Below are 21,588 nucleotides of genomic sequence, written 5' to 3'. Positions count from 1 at the left end.
CGTTAAGTTCGGTAACTAATGAGTATTGAAACTGTTGCTTATCCGAGTTGGAGCATATATCGGTTACATTTTCACAAACGTATGTACCCAGTTTTTGAAGTATTATGCATTTAACACAAGGCTCGTAATATTGACAAAGCTTATTCTCATTTTCCCATCCGATTTCACAAAATGTTCCAACAAACGGATCTTTGCACAGGCATTTACCACATTGACATTCACCTCTTTCCGAGCAAATTTCACCAGTGGGAGTCTTGCATTTGTCATCGACTTCGGCTTTGCAGTTACAACGATTTCCCGACCAACCATATTTGCAAACACATTTACCACAGAAGCAATCTGCTATCTCCGGATCGCAATTCAAGCATTCAAGGCACTCACAGTAATTTCCGGTGTAACCGGGGAAGCAGTAACATTTCCCACAGTCACATTCACCTCTTTCCGAGCAAATTCTGCCTAGTTGAACAGGGTTCTTGAACGGTTGTCGGCATTCGTCTTCAATGGATACAGTTGAATTGGTGGTGCTTAAGTCACAATTGCAAAGTGCTCCACCCCTGAAATTTCGTTAAATATCAAAATTATCACTTTCTTTATGACAGCTGTGATATCGTAAATAAGAACCTTAAGCTACTGAAAACACGTGAACTTTTTCGTTCAGTGTATTTTTTATACATAACATAATCAATGGAGGAATCTAAAAGGTCTTGACTTTGAAAAACTTAAGAATCTCCGAGTATTTTGAAAAAGGAACCCCAATTGGCGCAACATTTTTGAACTTTTAAAATGGTATACATTGCTACAATATCTAAGATAGTTTATAATTACTTCTAAGTAAATTATTTCATTAAATTCACTCTTTCTGCATTAGCATATTATTATGATTATTGAGGTGCTATTACTTTGTTTGTTTTGTTGAAACTAGATTTTCCATTAGTTTAAGTTGTCTCGACAATTTGTTTCTTTGCACATAACTAGTTTCTCGTAATTTATTATCGAATTAATGTTTTTGATATTTTAGTTTTTTAGTTACATTAACAGGCCAAATTTGTTGTTTAAAAATACTTAATGGATTTGTGAATAATAGACGCACTTTACATTTTCAACAGAATGTTAACGAACAATTAGCTATTAATTTATAATTAAAAGACACCAAAGGGGTTTTTAATAACCTTATATTGTTAAGAAAATAGGAAAGGACCGGTGTTCATTGGTCTTAAAGTTTTGAATATTAAAACGGGAGGGAAAAATAGAGTTGGCTAAAGCATTCTACATTCTCGATGTGCGGTTAAAAAGAAATCTCTATACTTGACAGTGCGTCCGAAATTGATCTCAAGCGTAAACTGATAAGCATTCCTGGAGGTAAAAGTATTACGGCTAAATTGTTCAATGGGTGGAACGCAACTGGCTAAATAAACAGAACACTGTTGGTTAAAATATCGGTAAGACAACGCTTGTCATGAAACATTCCAGTAAGCGATATAAGAGTTTCGGTTATAGTTCCATCGCCTTTCAAGAACAAGATATTTAAACTTGCTTTTGAGGCATCTTCCCAGATATGCGAGTTATAATCAAGCTTTGCACTAATAAAGGTTAAAAGAAATAAATAAGGTGGCACAAAAGTCCGTTGAGAACTAATACTTAGTGAATTACAACTCTCAACCATTTTTGTGTGTAAGTAATGTTTTCAGGAATGAAGGGGACCTATGTTCTTAAGTCCATAACTTACAACTAACTTACTGGTCCCATACGGACACTATGTTAAAATATAACGGGTTGGGTTCGAAATCCTGTATGGATCATAATACTGTATTTAAAATACTGTAACTCAAAATACTGTACGTGCAAAATACTGTAGCTCAAAATTTTGTATCTTAAAATTCTGAGTACCAAAATTCTGCATTTTAAAATGCTGTAAATAGGTTTAAAAAACTACTTAAAATTAGGTCCTTAAATAAGACTTACAACTAACTTTAACTACCAATTCTACCTATAAACTACTTAAAACTAGGACAATCACAGCAGCAAATCTAACTATCGAACATTTTTTGTTTTTTCATTTTTTATTTTCCTTTTTTTTTAAATGTTTTTTTTTATTTTTTTTTTGTAATTATCTTTGTTTTTGTGCCACCATGCCTATTCTACTTAAAATTAAACCCTAAAACTATAAAACAAATATGTAAGCCGGCCAAGGCTTAAAACCCCATCCCGACTACCCAATATCAAGTGCCGATTGAAGCCACTAAAACTGGTTCTCCTGCTTCACCCTATCAGTTCGGTCCCGTTTGGACACAGCCCTACTGAACCGAAGGAGCTCTGCTCCGCCTTGTTCCATGACGTCCCGATTGTACAGGAGTCACCCATCCACGGTTCTTCGTCTCACGTGGTAGATTAGATTAGGAACTGCCAATCTATCCTGTATCAGACAGCATCTATCTAAAAAGAGGAATGTCTCAGGTGGAACGAAGCCGCTTAAGCGTGCACTTTCAAAATACTCGTCTTTCGGATAGAACGCCCTGAAAATTAAATTATTGTTCGAAGACATAGCTGTTCAATATAAACTGTTACAGCGTCATAAACACTGCCGCTCAAACAGCCGAAACTTCTACATCTGGGAAGGGCAACGTTGAACCACACAGAACAACCATAAACGATCATCGGTCGTATGAGGGCCATGTAGCAAATTACCTTCACTCTGGGGTCAAGCCGACTGCTGTAAAACCACCATCTCGTTAGAGCGAAGGCTCCTCTGGCCCTTGTCAGAGCAGCATTTATATGTCTGTCGAAATATAAATACTTATCTAACCAGATACCGAGGTACTTCACTACATTTTTGCTCGCTAATCGCTGCCCCTGAAGATCAACGGTTACCATCTTGCGCCAATTCTTGCACGTATCTCTTGGCCCTAGCCAACAAAGGCCGGAACAGAATTGTCTCCGACTTCTGGACATTTATTTTCAGTTTCCAGTCGCTGAATCTTGTCGAAATCACGTTGCGAAAGAATTCTAATAACCTCAACCTTTCGGGCCGTTCTGTACGCAATTAGATCGTCAGCGTACGCAATCGAATTTGTAAGACTACCTAGATCGCTGGTGTAAATGCTGAAGAGAATCGGCGAATTCACAGCTCCCTGTTGAAGACCATTTTTAATTAAGAATGTTGTGGTAGAAGTTACATTGCCACTTTTGACAACAAACTTTCTACCGTTAAGCATATCATAAAGTATATACAATAATGGGTTGCTTATGCTAAGCCTGCTTTAGGTAAAGACCCTCTAACCAAATCAACCAGAACAGCACCGGTGCATTATTGTTTTCATTTATTCCATTGGATACCAGAAATGTGTTTAGACGCAGCATGAATTGTGTCATGACCCGCCTTGAACCCGAACTGTTTATCCGGAATTATTTAGTTATCCAGTCCAACGCACTAACCATCACGCCACGGGAAGTACTAGACGAATGAAGGCTTTGTATATTAGAGCCACTTTAGAAGAGGTGATCAGGTGACCGTGTCAGAGAAAACCTAAGCACTTAGCAGAATTTTTGACAATATAGAAGATGTAATCATTCCACAAGATGTAGCCTGTTATACACATACCGAGTACTGAAAATTGATTAATTTCCTGGATGCAATTGCACCTTATGGATAGCGGCATTGGGGTTGGGGTTAATCTTTCACGACTGGAGGCATCATTGAGTTTTTGAAGCATTTAAATTCTGCACGGTTAATAATTTCCCATTGGACAAGATTTTAAGGTGCTTTGGTTACTTCGGTTTTATTGTATTTTAAATTTGCTATTTAACATTTTGATGCAGCTTTAACTTTTGTTTTAAGGTTTTTAGCCAAATTGTTTTTTCCAACAGGAGCAACAGATTCACTAAAGACTTCCTTAAAACCCTTTCAACCCGAAATGATGTTATGAAATATACAAAGAAGTTCCAAAAATATCCATAAGGGGCGCTGGGTGGGCTGGGACACATATGTCCCACACTGCTTTTTGATTGGGACACATTTGTCCCATAAGGCTATTATAAACTCAGATTCAGAAAAGTTATTTTCTAAGTATTGTTTTCTATTAGTTAATTTTGTTTATGAGTGGCGGAAAAAAGGAATAAATAAATATGATTTCATGTAAAAGAAATTAAAAAATAAGTATATGGATCTTTTCACTTATGATAGCTAGAGAAGCAATCTTTGCAGTGTGGAATTTGGCACTCTTAGCATATATTCTTAGTGCGCCTCTCTCGTTTGTTGGCATTGCAATTAGTGCAACGCCTCCTAGTAGGTGCTTTCACAGGAGAATTGACTGTTGATATCCGTTTTATCTTTCTGGATATGCATCCAGATCTGGATAAGCGATAAATCTTTGCTGTGAAAGTTGTGAATGAACAATGTTTGAATTTACAACATTCATTATGAAGTCAAAAGTATAACCACTCAAAGCATCGCAACGCACCCACATTTTTATTCCACGTTTAGTGGGCCTTAGTGGTATGTACTGCTTCAGCGATGAACGGCCTTTGAACTTGGTCATAGACTCGTCGATGCTCTGGAAGGGGCTGTTTTGTCTTGCTCTTAAGAACTGATACTTTAAGCATTCTACTATATCATCAATGTAATACGTTTTTCCTGCTCCATCAGGCTTTTCCAGCGGGGCGAAATAAATTTTGGAAATAATCAAAACAAACCGATCCCGTAAATTGGCATTTTGTATTACCTCATTTCTCTGCGAGACATTTCTAGACCAATAATCTTTGCTAGAAGGCAATCTGTTATGTAGGACATAATTAAATGACCAATGAGGTGTCAACAAGATTGAAGTCGTCATTTACGATTGAATCGCGGTAAGAATTAACCTTCAGTCGGGGCTCAAAAGATGTTTCGGGATTTGACCACAAAATGTTTCCATAAATAAGACTTGTATTGGGAATATTTTGGTAATTTTCACTGGATTCTGAAGAAGTGTCATTATTGTTTTCTGAATTGAATCATTCGTTTGCGTAGGTTGTCAACAGTAAATCCGTTGTGCTTCGCAACAACGATGTTTTTACGTGGCCAGGAAGTCACCCCGACGGCGCAACACCCAACCTGGAGGGCCAGATCCTTAGTGTAACTCCAAGGATGAGGAGCCGGATAAAACCGCTCCTTATAGGCCTGGGCTCCAAATATGTCAAAGAAGCCCTATAAGGTGTTCACTAAGTAGTTCAACCTTAGTGGAAGTGTAGACGCCACTGTTGATTCCATCTCGGTAATTCCTCCGCTGCCGTCTAGATAACGTGAGGTGCCTTAGTGGATACACCTCTCCCCCCTCTCTCGTTTGCTGCCCCCAACAACTTTCCACTGGGGTTGGACACCAATCTCAAGTTGAGGCAATAGGCACACGATGTTCACCGCGGGGAGGTGAGAGTAGGAGTTGATAGACAGAGGTGGGTTTCGAGAAAAACCTGTGGACGCTTGTGCCCTTTGAATGCACATGTCTAACATTTGAAAAATATGCCCGATGAATGGAACCTCAATATTTTTTGCCCGATCCTGAAAAAAGGAGACCCTCTAAACTGCACCAACTATAAAGGAATTAGTTTACTTAATATCACCTATAAAATCTTCTATGTCGTAATATGTGAACGTTTAAAGCCCATCGTCAACAACCTGATAGGTCCTTATCAGTGTGGTTCGACAAATCGACACCCACCATCTTTTCATCGATTTCAAGGCGACATATGACAGCATCTACATGGACATGGTCTAGAGCCATGTCTAGTTTTGGCATCCGTTTGTGCAGGATGACCATGGAGAATTCACACTACTCCATAAAGGTTGGAATAACTTAACATAACCTTTCGACGTTATAAAAGGTTTTAGACAAGGTGATGCGCTGTCATGCTATTTTTTAACATAGTACTTGAAAGAATAGTGCAGAACTCACACTTTAACACTAGAGGCACTATCTTTCAAAAGTATGTCCAATTACTAGCATACGCTGATGACATTGACATAATCGGAAGAACTCAGTGTGATGTCAATGGGGCTTTTGTGAGTATTGAGGCAGAGGCGGCAAAAGTGGGTTTAACGGTTAATGAGGCAAAACAAAGTACATGCACACAGAAAAAAAATCGTGTAAAATCAAAAATAATAATAATGATTCAACATTTTTTTGCTATGATTTTGCTCTAATGGCGTTTCGTGTTGATTTAAAATGATTTTCTTGTAAGACAAGCGTAAATTATTTTCGTTTTGAAATAACGTGATATCAGCTTAATTTGAAAAGACTATCGTATGGATATAACTCGTTGATTCCTGTTGAATCAAAATGACTACCATTTTAAAATAATATGCATATCCTCTTGAATCATATCGATTTTAAAATTGAAATAACGCGATCATCTCTGTTAAAACAAAATGATATTCACCTTAAAACAAAATCAGAATTCGAATTGAATCAACATGGCTCTCATGTCAAAATAACATGATAGTTCCTTTCAAAATAATTCCTTTTCGTATTAAAACAACTTGAATTTTCCTCGAAAAATCAATATGTTTTCATTTTAAAGTAAGATGAGAATAAACTTTGAATTAAAATGACGCTCATGTTAAATTAACATGAAGGGTTCTGATGAGTTGGTGATCCTGTGAACAAACATACATACAGAAATACATAATGCATTTTTTTATGTTATAAATTATTTATTCTTTAAAAATATATTAAAATACATTAATTTCAAAAATATATTTATATAACAAAACAAATATCCAAGCTTGTCAAGAATGAATCGAATTTAAGAAGTGTGTTATCAAAATATAAATAGAACTATTTGAGTTTATAAATCGTTAACCCAACAACTATTAATAATGGTTGCACTGTCAAACCTTTGTTGAAGTATTTCTCCAGAGGATCTGATAAGGTTTTATTGTAATCACTTATAGTCGTTAAGTGCACAATAAAGCTTTCGTTTGCATCCGGAATTGAAATTTTTCTGGAGAGTTTCGATCCTTTGTCTGCAAACCGTGCCGTTGGCAAAATAACTGAGCTTAGAAGAACAGCAAATATATGGTCAAAAGAGTCTGTGAAAAAAAATTTATGATTTAAGAATTCTAAACTAAGTATTTTTTTTTTAATTACTTGGATCTGCTATCCCCTTTGAATTAGATAACATTTCCCTGGACTTTTTATCTTTGATTCGTAGGCAGTAATAGTTTTCGATTTTCCTTTTAAAATGTTCCCACTTGCTTAGAAGCAGATATCCTTTGTTAAGATGGGGTAAGTCAAAATCAATATTTATCTAAACGAATCATATTTAGTAGATAGACCATAAGTGATCAGGTAGGTTATCGTTCTAGGGTTAACACTGTCCCAATCAGAAGATTCTCTTGAGAGCGATAGTTTAAAGGGAAGTAATTTTGCTGTTTCAATTTTATCAAGACCAGAAGTTTTTGACACCGAATCTTCTCAGTTGCTATTCTCTTCCAAGTTGTCAGATAATGGAACCAAAAGTCGCGAACGCTTTGCTTTCTGATTCACATACCTGTCCCAAAGTTTTCCACCAGGGTTTTTTTTTGTTCCACGTGGTCTAAAATAATATTCCTACAATTTGGAAGAACACATTTTTAATACATAAGCTAACTTTGTTCAAAGCAAACTACATATATTCACCTTTATTTCGCTGGGAAAAAGCTCCAATCTTCTATGATTAGACTATTGGAGGAAAATCTTTTGGCGTTAATTTTTTGTTATGAAAAAAAATATCTTCTAAAATGATATTTATAACATCGGCCCGAAATGAGTCTGTTAGGTGGTTATTGTCCTTGTAAAATTGCTTTGCCGCTTTGCCCTTTAAGCTGTCTTCGAGAAGATGTTCTAGTTTCTAAAATAAAATAGAACAAACAAATTGGAATACATTCAAAACGTTTGAAATATTAGTTTTTACATTCGATAATTGAGAATTCAAATATGAGCTCGTTGATGGCGTTGGTGTGGAACAACCAATGAGTTGTGTTTTTAACCAGGAAATTACTTTATTAGCAATCGAATCCGACAAACTTTCATCGGCAATCCCAAACTTCAAAGAAAGGAATATTATAGTTATTAAATAACACTTTTTTTTTTAAATTCAAGAAGGATTTATTATTACCTCAGTTTTCCTCCAGCTAAACAACTTCTCTCTGAAAGTTGCACGTAGGCCAATGAGTGGTATTGCTTCTTTAATGTCTTCTTTCCACAAATACTGCAAATTTGATTGAACGATGACGATATAATATTTTATATTGATATTAATAAAAAATAAATCATGACCGATTATATTGTACTTATTGTAGGTATGTATGTACTTACGTATTAAATAATATTTTGCCTCCGGCAAGTTAAAGTTATCCAGCAGCTCGTCCAACTTTGTTTGACTTTGGTCCAACACTGGTACTGATGGCAAATTAAGAATAATATTTCCTTGGTACGTTACTGACTCACTTAACACAAAATCATTACTTTGTACATCCATTACAAATAATCTTTTAAACACTTCACTTCACTTTATTAAAACGAACTCTTTTGACTGAAAGCTAAAATGCGAATGCCACCACACATGCAAGGTGTGGTCGAAAAGATAACGGACCTTTTTGTCTCGTTTGGCAAATCTTAATCAAAAATCAACACGATTTGATGCAGTAAGAACACTACTCCCTCTTACTTCAACACGATTTCTTTTTGTTTTAAAACGATTAAATGTTGATTGGCTACTAAACAGTTTTTGAGCTGAGACGCGCAATCAAATAAAGTCAAAGAAAAACAAAAACGCTAAAGCAACCAGAGAAAAGGTGCTGAAATGATAACTGATCTTTTTCGTCTATCGGCAAATTTCAGCGTATTTCAACTCGACTCCGTTTTATTTCCACACGATTTACTTTTGTTTTAAAACGATTTCATGTTGATTGAATACAAAAGCAACTATAATGCATCGTTTTGATTTTACATTTTCTGTTAATCCGAATGTTAACACGATTCCCTTTTATTTTAACACGATTTACTTTTTTTAATCTGATTTAAAGTTAATTTTAAACGAAATACTTTAAAATCAACACTTAATTAATAATAATGACAGTTCAAAAAGCATTCATGTTAAAATAATCACTAAAAATATCAATTTAAAACGAAACCATTTTAAATCTAAATGAAAAAAAGTTGATTAAAAAACTGTGCACCATTGTAAAAACAATAATTTGTCGTGTTGATTTTACATTGGATTATTTTTCTGTGTGTGCTGTCGTTAAGAAAGGACATACAACACCGACGTCTCGGTCAAAACGTACCATCGACAGACGTTACTTTGAGGTAGTCAAGGATTTCGTCTACCTAGGCTACGCTGTAAGCGCAGAAAATAACGCACTAGCGCTAAGATCAAACGCAGAATAACTCTTGCTAACCGCTGTTTCCTTGGGCTAAGAAAGCAATTGAGTGGTAAAGTCCTCTCTCGAGGGACCAAAGTGTTGCTATATAAGACCTTTATCATCACCGACTTGTTATGTGGTGCAGAAGCATACACTATGACAAAAGGCGGATGGAAGCACCTTGGGTCGTTTGGAGAGCAAAGTTCTTCGTGTAATCTACATTCCCGTATGCATCGAAGTAGAGTGGAGGAGAAGATGGAACGAAGAGTTGTACGGGCAGTAAAGCAACGTAGACTTAGCCAGGAGGGAAAAAGTCCAACGACTAAGATGGCTGGGTCACGTAGAGCGCATGGAAACCAATACTCCAGCTCGGAAAGTCTTCTAATCCACACCCACAGGACAGCGCAGTAGAGGAAGACCGCGGATCAGGTGGCGCGCACAAGTGGAAAGTAACATTGTTAGCGCTTAACTTAACCTTAAAATTATACCACTCTTGTTTGTTTTGTTGAAAAGGGTAGTTATAAATTGACAATTCGTCGCTGTCTGCGAATAGAAATAAAGTTCATGTGAAAGAAAAGTCAAACTATCGAACATCCACAGTTCATGTGCAAGATGCTTAAATCTTTTGGATTGAGTCTTCTTCATTTCGTCTCATGGGAAAACAGAAAATATCTAGAACTTTTTACGAGAAAAACTTCGCGTAAGGAAACGATGAATGATGTTTTTAATATACTTTTTATTTCTTCAGAGCGTTTTCTGGAAAGTCTTAGGTGCATTTCGAAAACCAAATAAAGCGAACTGCTTCATCCGCTCATAAAAGTAGCCTGGACCTGGAAAGCTTCCACCATGAGTGGAAGAAGGGAATTATCGATCACCACTACACCTGCTGTTCATCGACTTCGAGAAGGCCTTGATAGCGTTACCAGGCAATATATCTGGTTAGCTTTGCGGAGGAGAGGCATCCCAGGAAAAATAATTGCTATCATATGGTGGATCCAAGTGTCACATTCTGCACGATAGTAGGTTGTCAGATAATTATGAAGTTCGAAGCGGACTCAGACAGGGCTGTATTCTGTCAGATAGCGGAGGCATCCAATGGACTTTGAAATCCTATTTAAAGCACTTGGATTACGCGGTCGATGTTTGTTTACTCTCTCATATGATCATGGATCTCCATTCCATCAGATGACAACAAGTGTGGAGAAAGAAGCATAAGTTGGGGGCTGAAAATTAATTCCGGCAAAAGAAAAATGATCAGCCTCGGAACCCGACCATCCTCTCAAATAAATATTTTCTCGCAACCGGTGAAAAAAGTGGAGAGTTTTCAATACCTTGAAAGCATCGTTTCCATCGAAGGCGGAATCGAACAAGACGTCATCTAACGCGTCGGCAAAGCAAAAGCGGCGTTCGGTATGCTGCTTAGGAACAAAGCTACGACTGTTTCGCACAAATGTCGAATCTGTGCTTCTATATCGATGCAGCACTTGGAAAGTTACTTCCGCCATAACAGGAAAGCTGCAAACCTTCTTAAATAGATGTCTTCGTAACATCCTAAGGATTTTCTGGCCAAACCGTATTTCAAATGAGGAACTTCATAGAAGATCAGGTCAAGAATCTATAAACACTATAATACGAAGACGTAAGTGGCAATGGATTGGACATACGCTTCGATAAGATAAGGACCGCATTGAAGGCCAAGCAATGCAGTGGAATCCGCTCGCACAAGAAGAAAGAAGAGCTGGACAACCGAGAAGCACATAGCGCAGGACAGTCGAGTTGGAGTTGGAGGGAGCTGAAACACATCTCCGGAAACCGTACACTATGACGCGTAGGCGTAGTAGAGCCTTATGTCCCTTGAGGGGTTCCCAACGAACCTAACAGGTCTGAGGACCTAAGTAAGTAAACAAAGTGAAATAGAACCATAAGTCTTAGAGCTTTTCGATACAACATTTATTGCTTAAGAAATGTCCTTTTGTACCATTCTGTTCATGCGGGCACCCAATGAGTTGCAAAAGAATTTTGTTTTGCCCTCAAAAATCTTTGGCCATAGATTCCTAGAAACTCTCTAAGCCTCAATAGCTGCCTACCTGCTGTTTGCGATTTCAAAGAAACTTTGGTGGATTTGTTCATTTACCTGCTTTTTTGGCCTCTATATTCATGAAAATGTGGCGCTCTTTTTTTCAATTTCAAAAATATATAACCTGGTTCTCCAGAATTAAAAGAGATAGAGCTTGTATCTCACTTATGAAATTGCAAGTTGACGAAAAAGTAGAATTTATGCTTAAAAGAAAAACTGTTCGTAACTCTCCAAAGATAATATTATAAATATTTCAAGTCACTATTTAGTTTACAAGTTTAGAAAATAGAACTTTTTAATAAAACTGTTTAGAAAACGATAAACAAAGTAATTGATTGTTTTCAAATGATGAAAAAATAATTGAGAATCAGTTGAAATTTGGATAAGTTAGTGCCTCTTAAAAATGGTAGTAGTACTTTACTTATGCTGTTCCTCCCTAAATTAGAAGAACTCAACTTTTAGCTATAAATTATAAGAACAACACAAAGAAGAATATAAGAGATATAATCGTTTGTCGATCAAACTTATTATTGACTAAAAAAAAATCAAGAAATTATAGAAAAATCTAATAATTCTAACAATAATTATCAAATGTATACAATAAAGCATAATTGACTTACTCTTAGTTGAACTTACCATCCTTCGTTACATTTACATTTTCCACAGTGAAAAACTCCATTTTCCGTGCACAATTGACGCTCTAATTCACTATCGACTTCTTCCTCATCACAAGGACATGGTTTTTGAATTTCGATTTCCAACTGCAAATGCTCAGACAACCCAGGGTCTTCAATGCGAATTGTCCTTTTCTAAGTATTAAGAAAAATTGTATAAATTTAAAACAAATAAATTAAAGACACAAAGATCCAGTTTTTTATTTCGAAAATATTCCATTTAAGCTTTTTTTGTCAAAACTTTAGTCAATTTTAAGAATTATTCAATTAATTTAAATGGCTCCTATTAATAAGCCCAGATTTTCTTGAAGAATTTTTAGGGCTTTTCCTAAGAAAAACTCTGGCTGAATTTCTTCTAGCACAATTTCCAGGAGCCAGTTTGGATTAAATTGGAAATAAAAGTGAGCCTTGATTAGTTTTGAATCTTTTCAAAAACTGAATCTTCAAAAACCGAACACACATACATACATAATTTCCATCGGAAGGAAAATCCTTTAGAGTAATATTAATATAAAACTCAACTTCCTTTCCCATTTTCAAATCAGTGCAATAGTTACGTTTTTTTAAGTTTTCAAGTTGGCCTCCACAATTTGTTTCGTACATTATTTCAATGAATGTTGGACTGTTATCAATGAACTTAACCCTTTTAAGAAATGTTTCATAGCTGAAATATTCAAAAGTGAATTTAATCAGTTGTTTGATTGAATTTAGATAAAATTAGAGCTTGTTTTGCTAATGGAGGAGGTTTATCTTCTTCCGTTTAATTGAAAGGGTACGGTGCAGTGTTATACATATTTAAAAAAAATTTTGTTGCTAAACTTGGAGTTCTAACGTATTTTTCTCAAAAAGTTAGGGTAAACAAAATATAAAAATAACTAGTTATTGGCTTTCAAAATGCCTTTTACTTTTAGAATAGAACTCCGTGCACCGTAATTATCATAATATCCTGCCCCTTAAACTGAGTCTTTTGAACATGAGGACAATTTTTAAGGCAAATAAAATTTTTTGTTGTATACAACTCCCGTAATGTCCTCGAATTTGCTTACCTTGTTCTTATAAGCTCTAAAATATTAGACGAGTCTAAGCTTAGCTTCTCTACATTACTAATTCCATCCATTAGATTGCTCATTTGCTGATAAGTCTGTACAACATTTTCAGTAACGGCAAATATTACACTTATTTTCCTTCTGCCTAACTCTCTGTAAGTTTCCTCCAGAGATGGATAGTCAAAAACCAAGCTTTCAGTATATTCTCCGAGTTCATCTAAGTGACATTTTCTATCATTTTGTAAATTGATTCCAGCTAAAATTCCATCGCCAGCAAAATGCATAAATCCGTCTGTGGCAAGTACAACAATCTTCCTAGCTTCTTCTTTCCAGCCTATTTTATCTGGGCAAACAATAACTTGCATAAGAGCGTCGAGGCCACCTTCTAAATTATCCAGGTTACCAGTTACACGACTTTTCTTAACGGATTTCACAAATTTATCAACATCGTCAGTTAACGGAAGATGATGTCTGAAACTATAAGTTGGTTCGCAAGTGTGTCCTTCTGCTGCACAAGGGTTTTCTTTAGCATGAGGCATGATCATTGGCATTATTGGTTTGTCAGCAAAACTTCCGAAACCAATTCGATAATTGCCTGTTAGGTTTTGTAATGCTTGTGATAATTTTGCACCTAATTTGACTAAAGTTTTCTTATCATCGCGCATTGTCCAGGTTAGGTCCATAAGATAGTATAGGTCGAGCGGATTGTTCAAGGCAGGACGATATGTGAGTTTAAGTTGTTGTGTTTGGGCTAGAAGAAGATTATAAAATATACTATACAAATATTTTTAATACGAATTCGAACAACAAAAACTTAAAATAAAAAAGAGGCTCTGATGTGACCCACACTGATAATTTTCCATCCCGTCTGTCGATTTGTTAAGCTTAGTTGAATTATTACAAATGGGGTGTACCTAAGAAAATACTTAAGATTGTTATATCCTTTATGGCTAATAGAACCTTTAAATTAAACGTGGATGGATACGATTCTATTCTAAGGAATTGGACAATGCACACCTCAAGGTTCACCACATTCAGTAGTGTTGTACAACGCATACATATAGACTCCCTGATAACTGAGCTTCCACAACCCACTTACAATCTCCATTTTATTGGAGTTTATAGCAGCTATATACTGCCCTCCGAGGCGCTCTCCAACTGAAGAAGACTATGTAGAACTCCTACATTTGCTAGGACATAACTTCCTTGTTGGTGGCGACTTCAATGCTAAACACACCCAATGGGGATCTAGGCTCATAACAACAAAAGGTAAACGGCTATACCAAGCAGGCCGAAAATACAACTGCGAATTTTATTCTTCTGGTTCGCCAACATATTGGCCATCTGATATTAACAAAATACCAGACCTTATAGACTTTTTCGAAGTTAAAGGTATTAAACGAAATCATATAAGTGTCGAAGGTAATTACGATTTATCATCAGATCATACTCCAGTAATTTTATCACTGAGCGAAACAGAAATAATAGAAAAAAGTAATCCCAAGCTCGTGAATAACAGAACAAACTGGAACGAATTCAGAGACAAACTTGAAAATTTTATAAACCTAAGATGCAAACAATTGAACAAATTGATCATGAAGTAGAACAATTTATTACTGATGTGCAGCAGGCTGCAGAAGAAAGTACTCCAACTATTTCGAATGCGAGAGAAAAAGAAATAAAATATCCTATCGAAATAAAGGAGTTGATATTGGATAAAAGAAGAGCTAGAAGAAAATGGCAATCCACGAGATTTTTTTTTTTTTTTTTATAATATGCAGGCACTCAAGGGGTTATTAGTACCCTTTATATGTTTATATTTAAACACAGTGCGAGCATTAGGAAAATAGGGAAGGATTACAAAGGAGATAACGGTGCACATTGGTCTTAAAGTTCTGAACATCAAAATGGGAGGGAAAAACAGAGTTGGCTAAAGCATTCCACATTCTCGATGTGCGATTTAAGAAAGAATCTCTATACTTGACAGTACGCCCGAAATTGAGCTCAAGGGTAAACTGATGAGCATTCCTGGAAGTGCGAGTATTACGGCTGAATTGTTTAAGGGGTGGAATGCAACTGGCTAGTTCAACAGAACATTGTTTGTAAAAATATCGATAAAACAACGAAAGGCATGAAACATTGCGGCGGTGTTCTAGCGATGTAAATGTTTCAATTATAGTTCTATCGCCTATCATTTTTAAAGCCCTTTTTTGTATTCTATCCAAGAGATTTAAACTTGTTTTGGGGGCACCTGCCCAGATATGCGAATTATATTCAAGCTTTGGACGGATGAAGGCTTTGTAAATTACAGCCAGATCAGAAGGGGTGAAAAATTTCTTGCACCGTCGGAGAAATCCTAAGCACCTGGCAGCATTTTTGGCAAAATCAAATATATGATCGTTCCATAAAAGGTGATCTGTGATACACATACCAAGTACTGACAGTTGATTAGTTTCTTGGATGCAAGTGCCACTCATAGATAGTGGCATCGGGGGTGTGTTACGCTTTAACGACAGGAGACAGCATTGAGTTTTCGAAGCATTAAATTCTACACGGTTTTTGATTCCCCATTGTACAATGCTGTCAGGATCATAATTTAATGAGCTTATCATACGCTGCCGTTGAAGTTCCACATCCGAAGGACAAGGATGTGAATCTATAAACGAGTATGAAAAGCTGAGGGTACTGTCGTCGGCGAAACAGGTTAATGGATTAGAAGTGGCAGACATAAGATCATTTATGAATATAAGAAAGAGTGTCGGAGACAAAACGGAGCCCTGGGGAACAATAGCATTTATTTTAAGAATTTCAGACTTGTAACCATCCAATACAACTTGTATTGAACGGTTAGAAAGGTAATTTCTAATCCAACGAGATTCCCAGATGATAAGGTAGTTTTTAACCATCTTAACAACGAATTAAAAAAAAGAATCTGTGAGTTTAAAAATGATTCACTAAGTAGATTTCTGAAAAGTCTGACGACGGATGCTTCTACAGAATACTCCTTATGGAAAGCAGCTAAGCGCCTAAAAAGACCTCAGACACAAAACCCGCCGATAAAATCTCAAGATGGTAAATGGATCGGAAACCCGAAACAAAAGGCTGATCTCTTCGCTGAACATCTCGCGAATGTTTTCAAGCCATTCCCAGCAAGCACAGCTACAGATCCCTTACAGTTTGTTGACAGAAACGACGAATGTGAAATACCTTTTGTCACGCTCAAAGAAGTAAGAAGCATGTGTCAACATAAGTTTTCAAACAAAAAATCACCAGGGTACGATCTTATAACTGCTCAGGTTCTGAAAGAAATGCCTCTTATAGTCTTCAAGAAACTCCAATTTATAATAAACGCATGCCTTAAACTAAGATATGTGCCACATCATTGGAAAATTGCAGAAGTCATTTTTATACCTAAACAAGGTAAGCCACCAACAGAAGTTACATCTTACAGACCAATATCGCTTATACCAATCATGGCAAAAGTTTTTGAAAAACTGCTACTAAAAAGGCTTAGCAAAATAATTGAAGAAAGAAGACTAATTCTAATTTGGATTTAGAAATAAACATTCCACGATAGACTAAGTGCATCGAATTACGGATGTTGTGGAAAAGGCACTTGAAGAAAAACAAGTATGCTCGTCTGTACTCTTAGATGTTGCTCAAGCTTTTGACAAGGTTTGGCACTTGGGACTTGAGTACAAACTGCATAGGGACTTCCCCAGGCAGTACTACGAAATACTGAAATCCTACGTTACGAACCGACTCTTTAGAGTACGGTACGACCAAAATTGCTCGGAACTTAAGAAAATTGAAGCCGGTGTACCACAAGGAAGTGTCCTTTGCTGATGATACTGCAATATTGGTGCCAGATAAATCCGTTACGAAGGCTACACAAAAATTGCAAAATGCAGTCGATAAAGTTAGTGATTGGACGCACAAATGGCGTATCAAATTAAACGAAACAAAATCGACGCATATAAACTTTACAAACAAAAACATAAACAATGTTCCAATTTTTATAAACAGTACAGAAGTACCTTACTCCAATACCGCCAAATACCTTCCAAAAAATCCAAAGCAAGGTCCTTCGTGGAATAATAAATGCCCCTTGGTATATAAGAAATAGCGATCTACATCGTGACCTTCAAATTGAAATGGTTACAGAAGTGGTTAAGAAACACGCTGTATCACACAATCAGCGACTGCAAAGTCATACTAACTCTGAAATGGAGACCGTATTAAATGTACGAGACAATGTTCGGAGATTAAGAAGAACCAAGCCTCATGAGCTGATGGGCTAAAAGCTACGGGAAAGTGTTATAACCTTAAACTTCCCCCAATGCGATTTAAAAATTAAGAAATAAAAATAATTTAATTGATCTTTCATAGATTGGTCCTGATTCACCGGTGGTTTTAGTGCGGTAAGAGACCTACACTACTCGGTACCGATTCTTACCGAGTGTCTTTTGAAGATTTCCATCGGATAAAAAAAAAAAAAATGGAGTTTACGCTGCAGATAATATCTATGTCGTAGCGTCCGGCATCCCAAACCAGGTTCAAGATATTCTTCAATCTTCAACAAGCATACTTGTCAATGTCAGGATGGTCTGAGAAAATGGATGCAATTATACCACCCTCAAATATTAAGATAATTCATCTCTGCAGAAAAATAAAATGTACTTGTATTCCACTCTGCTTACGTAACACTCCAATTTCATTAAAAAAAGAAGGAAAGATTCTTTAAGTTATATTTACAAAAAACTTGAAATGGGATAAACATGTCAACAAGAACAACTCGAAAATCGACGCAGCTATAAACGAATGCTTTAGAACGGCAACAGGTGCCCTTAGATCGTCAAACGTTGAAGCACTTAGAGTTGAAGGAGGTTATGTATCCTTTAAATATCTCGCTGAAAAAAAGGTCAACAAATCTTTTAAGCAAAGCCATAGTTATTAGCAAAGCCATAGTAAAGCTATTTTTTTAAACACAAATAGGAAAAGTAACTCAGTATCTGCTTTAAATAACTTGGTCACTTTATCTGTATTCCCCCGAATCGCTCTAGAACATGATGTGTTAACAATGTCTCACAACGCTCCACCATGGAAACTAAAATCTCTACGAATAAACATCAGTCTGGCTTACCACAAAAAAGCAAACACGTCCGACGCTATATACAAAGTGCTGCATGAAGAACTTATCGCAAACATATGAGCGGACAGAATCTTTTACACCGACGACGGTTCGCAAAAGAACCCTCAGATACTTGAGTATCCTAAACTACACCAGCTTTTGAAAACAACTTTCACACATTTTCAAAAGCTAAGCCTTTCAGAAAAGTGGCGAAGCGCTCAAACCTTTCTTCAAAAACATCAACGCTGCAACACATGTGTCCAATATAACTAGTCCTTTACCAGAGAAGAATGTATAAAAGGATTAAGAGTTTATAGAATAGGAAAAACACTGTTTACAAGCAAACACTCCTACACTCGTGAAGCTCCAGAGGAATGTGAAACACCTCTTACAATCTGGCATATTTTTGTAGAGTGTCCTGTTTCTCGACAAACATATATTGAAACAGACGACGTAATTGAGACTCTGGCAAAAATCTTAGATCCATCAAATGTCAAAACTATCTGTCGAATTAAAGCTGCAATTGAAAAATTGCATTTCTTGTATTAAAAAACTAAAATGAATCTTAAGATAAGGCTCAGAAAAATAAATTAATACAAAAAATTAAACCAGTGACTTTTAACTATTTAACAAACAAAAATTTAAACAAATTAAAAACGTTCAGAATAAATTTAAACGATTTTAATAAAAATCCAATTGTCAGTTTATTTTACAAAAAATATAAATGTAGGTACACCTTAATTCATTTAACTTCTCAAATAACTTGACGGAAAACGACTCAACCTTTAATGTTCGATTGCATACTTTTTGGTGTTTTTATAGTATAATATAAAAAAAGTATCTTCTGCTAACTTCTGAGAGTAAGGAACCGAGCTGCCAAAAAAAGATTTGGGGTGGAATCTTTTAAGGTGATAAGTGATTGGGAACATTCATAAAGCTAGTGACTTAGTAGCCAAAATTCAACTCGCTTTGTGAATGCAAAATTGCACTACAAAGCTAGTCAACCCTGAACTGTCATATTAATGACAAATGCAAAAATACAAAATAAGGAACATTTGTTTTTTGAGCACTGTAAATATTTAGCTTTTTTTAACTCAAATAAAATCGAATATACATAAGTGTTATATGCACATGTATTTATATCCTGAAGAATTTTTCTAATTTTGAATTTTTGAGTCCTTACCGAGTAGCTGATTGTGAAACGTCAAAATAGTGTACACTAACTTTAGTCGCATTCACAAAGCTAGTGGCTACGTAGTCAAGGGATTCTGATTAGCTAAACCTAACTACAAAAGAAGTTGAAATTTTCCCTCCGACGTAGTGTAAAAATTTTGGCTACAAAGATAGTGCACACTGGTTTTGACGTATCACCAGCAGCTGCTCGGTAAGGACACAAGAATTAAAAATGAAATGAATCTTTCGGTATTTAAATACAAATATAAATCAATCATATTATATCTTCTATTTGGTTTATTGAATTTAAAAAGAAAACAAAACTATTTAAAGATATGAAAACTCAAATGTTTCTTATTTTATATATTCGTATTTGTCATTAATATGACAGTTCCGGATTGACTAGCTTTGTAGTGCAATTTTGCGTTCACAAAGCTAGTTGAATTTTCACTAAGTAGTCACTAGCTTTGTGAATGCGTGTTTAAAAATTTTACACTACGTCGAAGGGGAAATTTTATCTCACTTTGTAGTTGCATGTATCCAATAGGATTTGGGGGCCAAAAAAAAGTAGGTATAATATATTTTTTTAATTCTTTAGGTTAAGAAAATAATTTTAAAATGTGATCTTCCTACAAGGATAGCGATTCTCGAGCTTTGGAAGCTTAAAATGTCCTATAGAGCAATTGCATCTCCAATGAACTGTTCTGTAAAGAAAGTTTTTAATGCAATTGAGCATTTTTAAAACTTCGGGACTGCTGAAAATGTACCTCGTAAAAAACGGGCCGTAAGACAAGCTGCCAAATAGATCGAGCAATTAGTAGGCTGGCCAAATAAGACCCACGGAAAAGCTCCACAGAGATACAACGCCAACTTTCGGTTGCATTCGATGTCCCGATAGGGACACGCACAATCAGAAGAAGATTGGTAGAAGTTGGGTTGCATGGTCGTGTTTCTCGGAAGAAACCATTAGTAACCGCAAGGCAACGAAGTCTTAGAATAGAGTTCACAAGATCACACGACAACTGGACAACAAACGAATGGAAGTACATAATGTGGAGTGACGAAACTAAAATAAATAGGATCGGCCAAGATGGTGCACGTTCTGTCGGAAGGCCAAAAGGAACAGCGTTCCACCCTAGATACGTTTTGCCAATAATTAAGCATCGAGGCGGCTCGCTTAGCGTTTGGGGTTGTTTCTCGTGGTGTGGAGTTGGCCCAATCCATCGAATCGATGGAACTCTGACAGCCGTTAAAAACATTGACATTCTTAAGGAACGATTAGTGGATTGGGCCGATGAAAACATGCCAGTGATATGGATGTTTCAGTAAGACAACGACCCCAAGCACACTGCTGGAATTTCGAAACAGTTCTTTAGGGATCAATCGACAACAGTTCTGGAATGGACATCATCAAGTGCAGACCTTAATTCGATAGAGCATCTTGGGACGGATGTTAAAGGAGCTGTAGCTCTCAAAAATAACTCCTTCTTTCGAAGGTATTAAGAAGATAATAATAAGCTGCTTGGAAAACTGTACCCATAGAGCAGTGCAGGCGGCTTATTTCACCAATGGAACGAAGATGACGGGAAATTTTGAAGCAAAAAGGTTTTGCAACAAGGTTTTGAAGATAAATATAAGGTAAATGATATTATAAAGTTATAAAGTTTATAATAAGATATGATTTTTCTCTTTGTTTCTAATTAGTTGTCCACCAATAAATGTTTTGTTTTCGCAGAAACAGCCATATCAAATAAATGTTTTGTTTGGGAAACATTGTTTTAAGTTTAAAAAATATATTTAGAAAAAAAATATTTTTGCACAAACAAAAAACAAACAAAATACAGATACTGCTTTAAAAGTGAATTCAATTTGTGTATCTAATTATTTGTCCACAGCTGTATGTATATACAGTGAGTGTCATTAATATTCGCTTTTTATCATGCAATTTCTTTTTTCATATTTTCCACTTATAAACATTATTATAAATCTTAGTATTTGTTTATTTTATTTATGAATGAATATATTCTTTACAATTGATCAAAAATTATCCGCCATTTACCATCCTCCGCTAAGATTATTAGATGTAAACGCATAAAGGCTGAATGTAA

The 21,588-nt window shown here is 36.0% G+C and overlaps 1 protein-coding gene across 1 annotated transcript in view; it reads right to left on the bottom strand.

The window, feature by feature from the left end:
• LOC129952557 (integrin beta-nu) overlaps positions 1–21,588 on the bottom strand; it is a 28,781-nt gene that overhangs the window by 661 nt on the left and 6,532 nt on the right. Inside the window, exons 4-7 of the mRNA XM_056065191.1 lie at positions 13,177–13,927; positions 12,599–12,794; positions 12,093–12,265; positions 1–554 (exon numbers count right to left, since the gene is read on the bottom strand). Coding sequence (XP_055921166.1) covers positions 1–554; positions 12,093–12,265; positions 12,599–12,794; positions 13,177–13,927 — 1,674 coding nt within the window. The remainder of the gene's footprint in view (positions 555–12,092; positions 12,266–12,598; positions 12,795–13,176; positions 13,928–21,588) is intronic.

The sequence above is a fragment of the Eupeodes corollae genome, chromosome 3, assembly GCF_945859685.1.
Source record: "Eupeodes corollae chromosome 3, idEupCoro1.1, whole genome shotgun sequence".
In the NCBI taxonomy this organism is placed as follows: Eukaryota; Metazoa; Arthropoda; class Insecta; order Diptera; family Syrphidae; genus Eupeodes; species Eupeodes corollae.
This window is presented reverse-complemented; position numbering and strand designations above follow the sequence as displayed.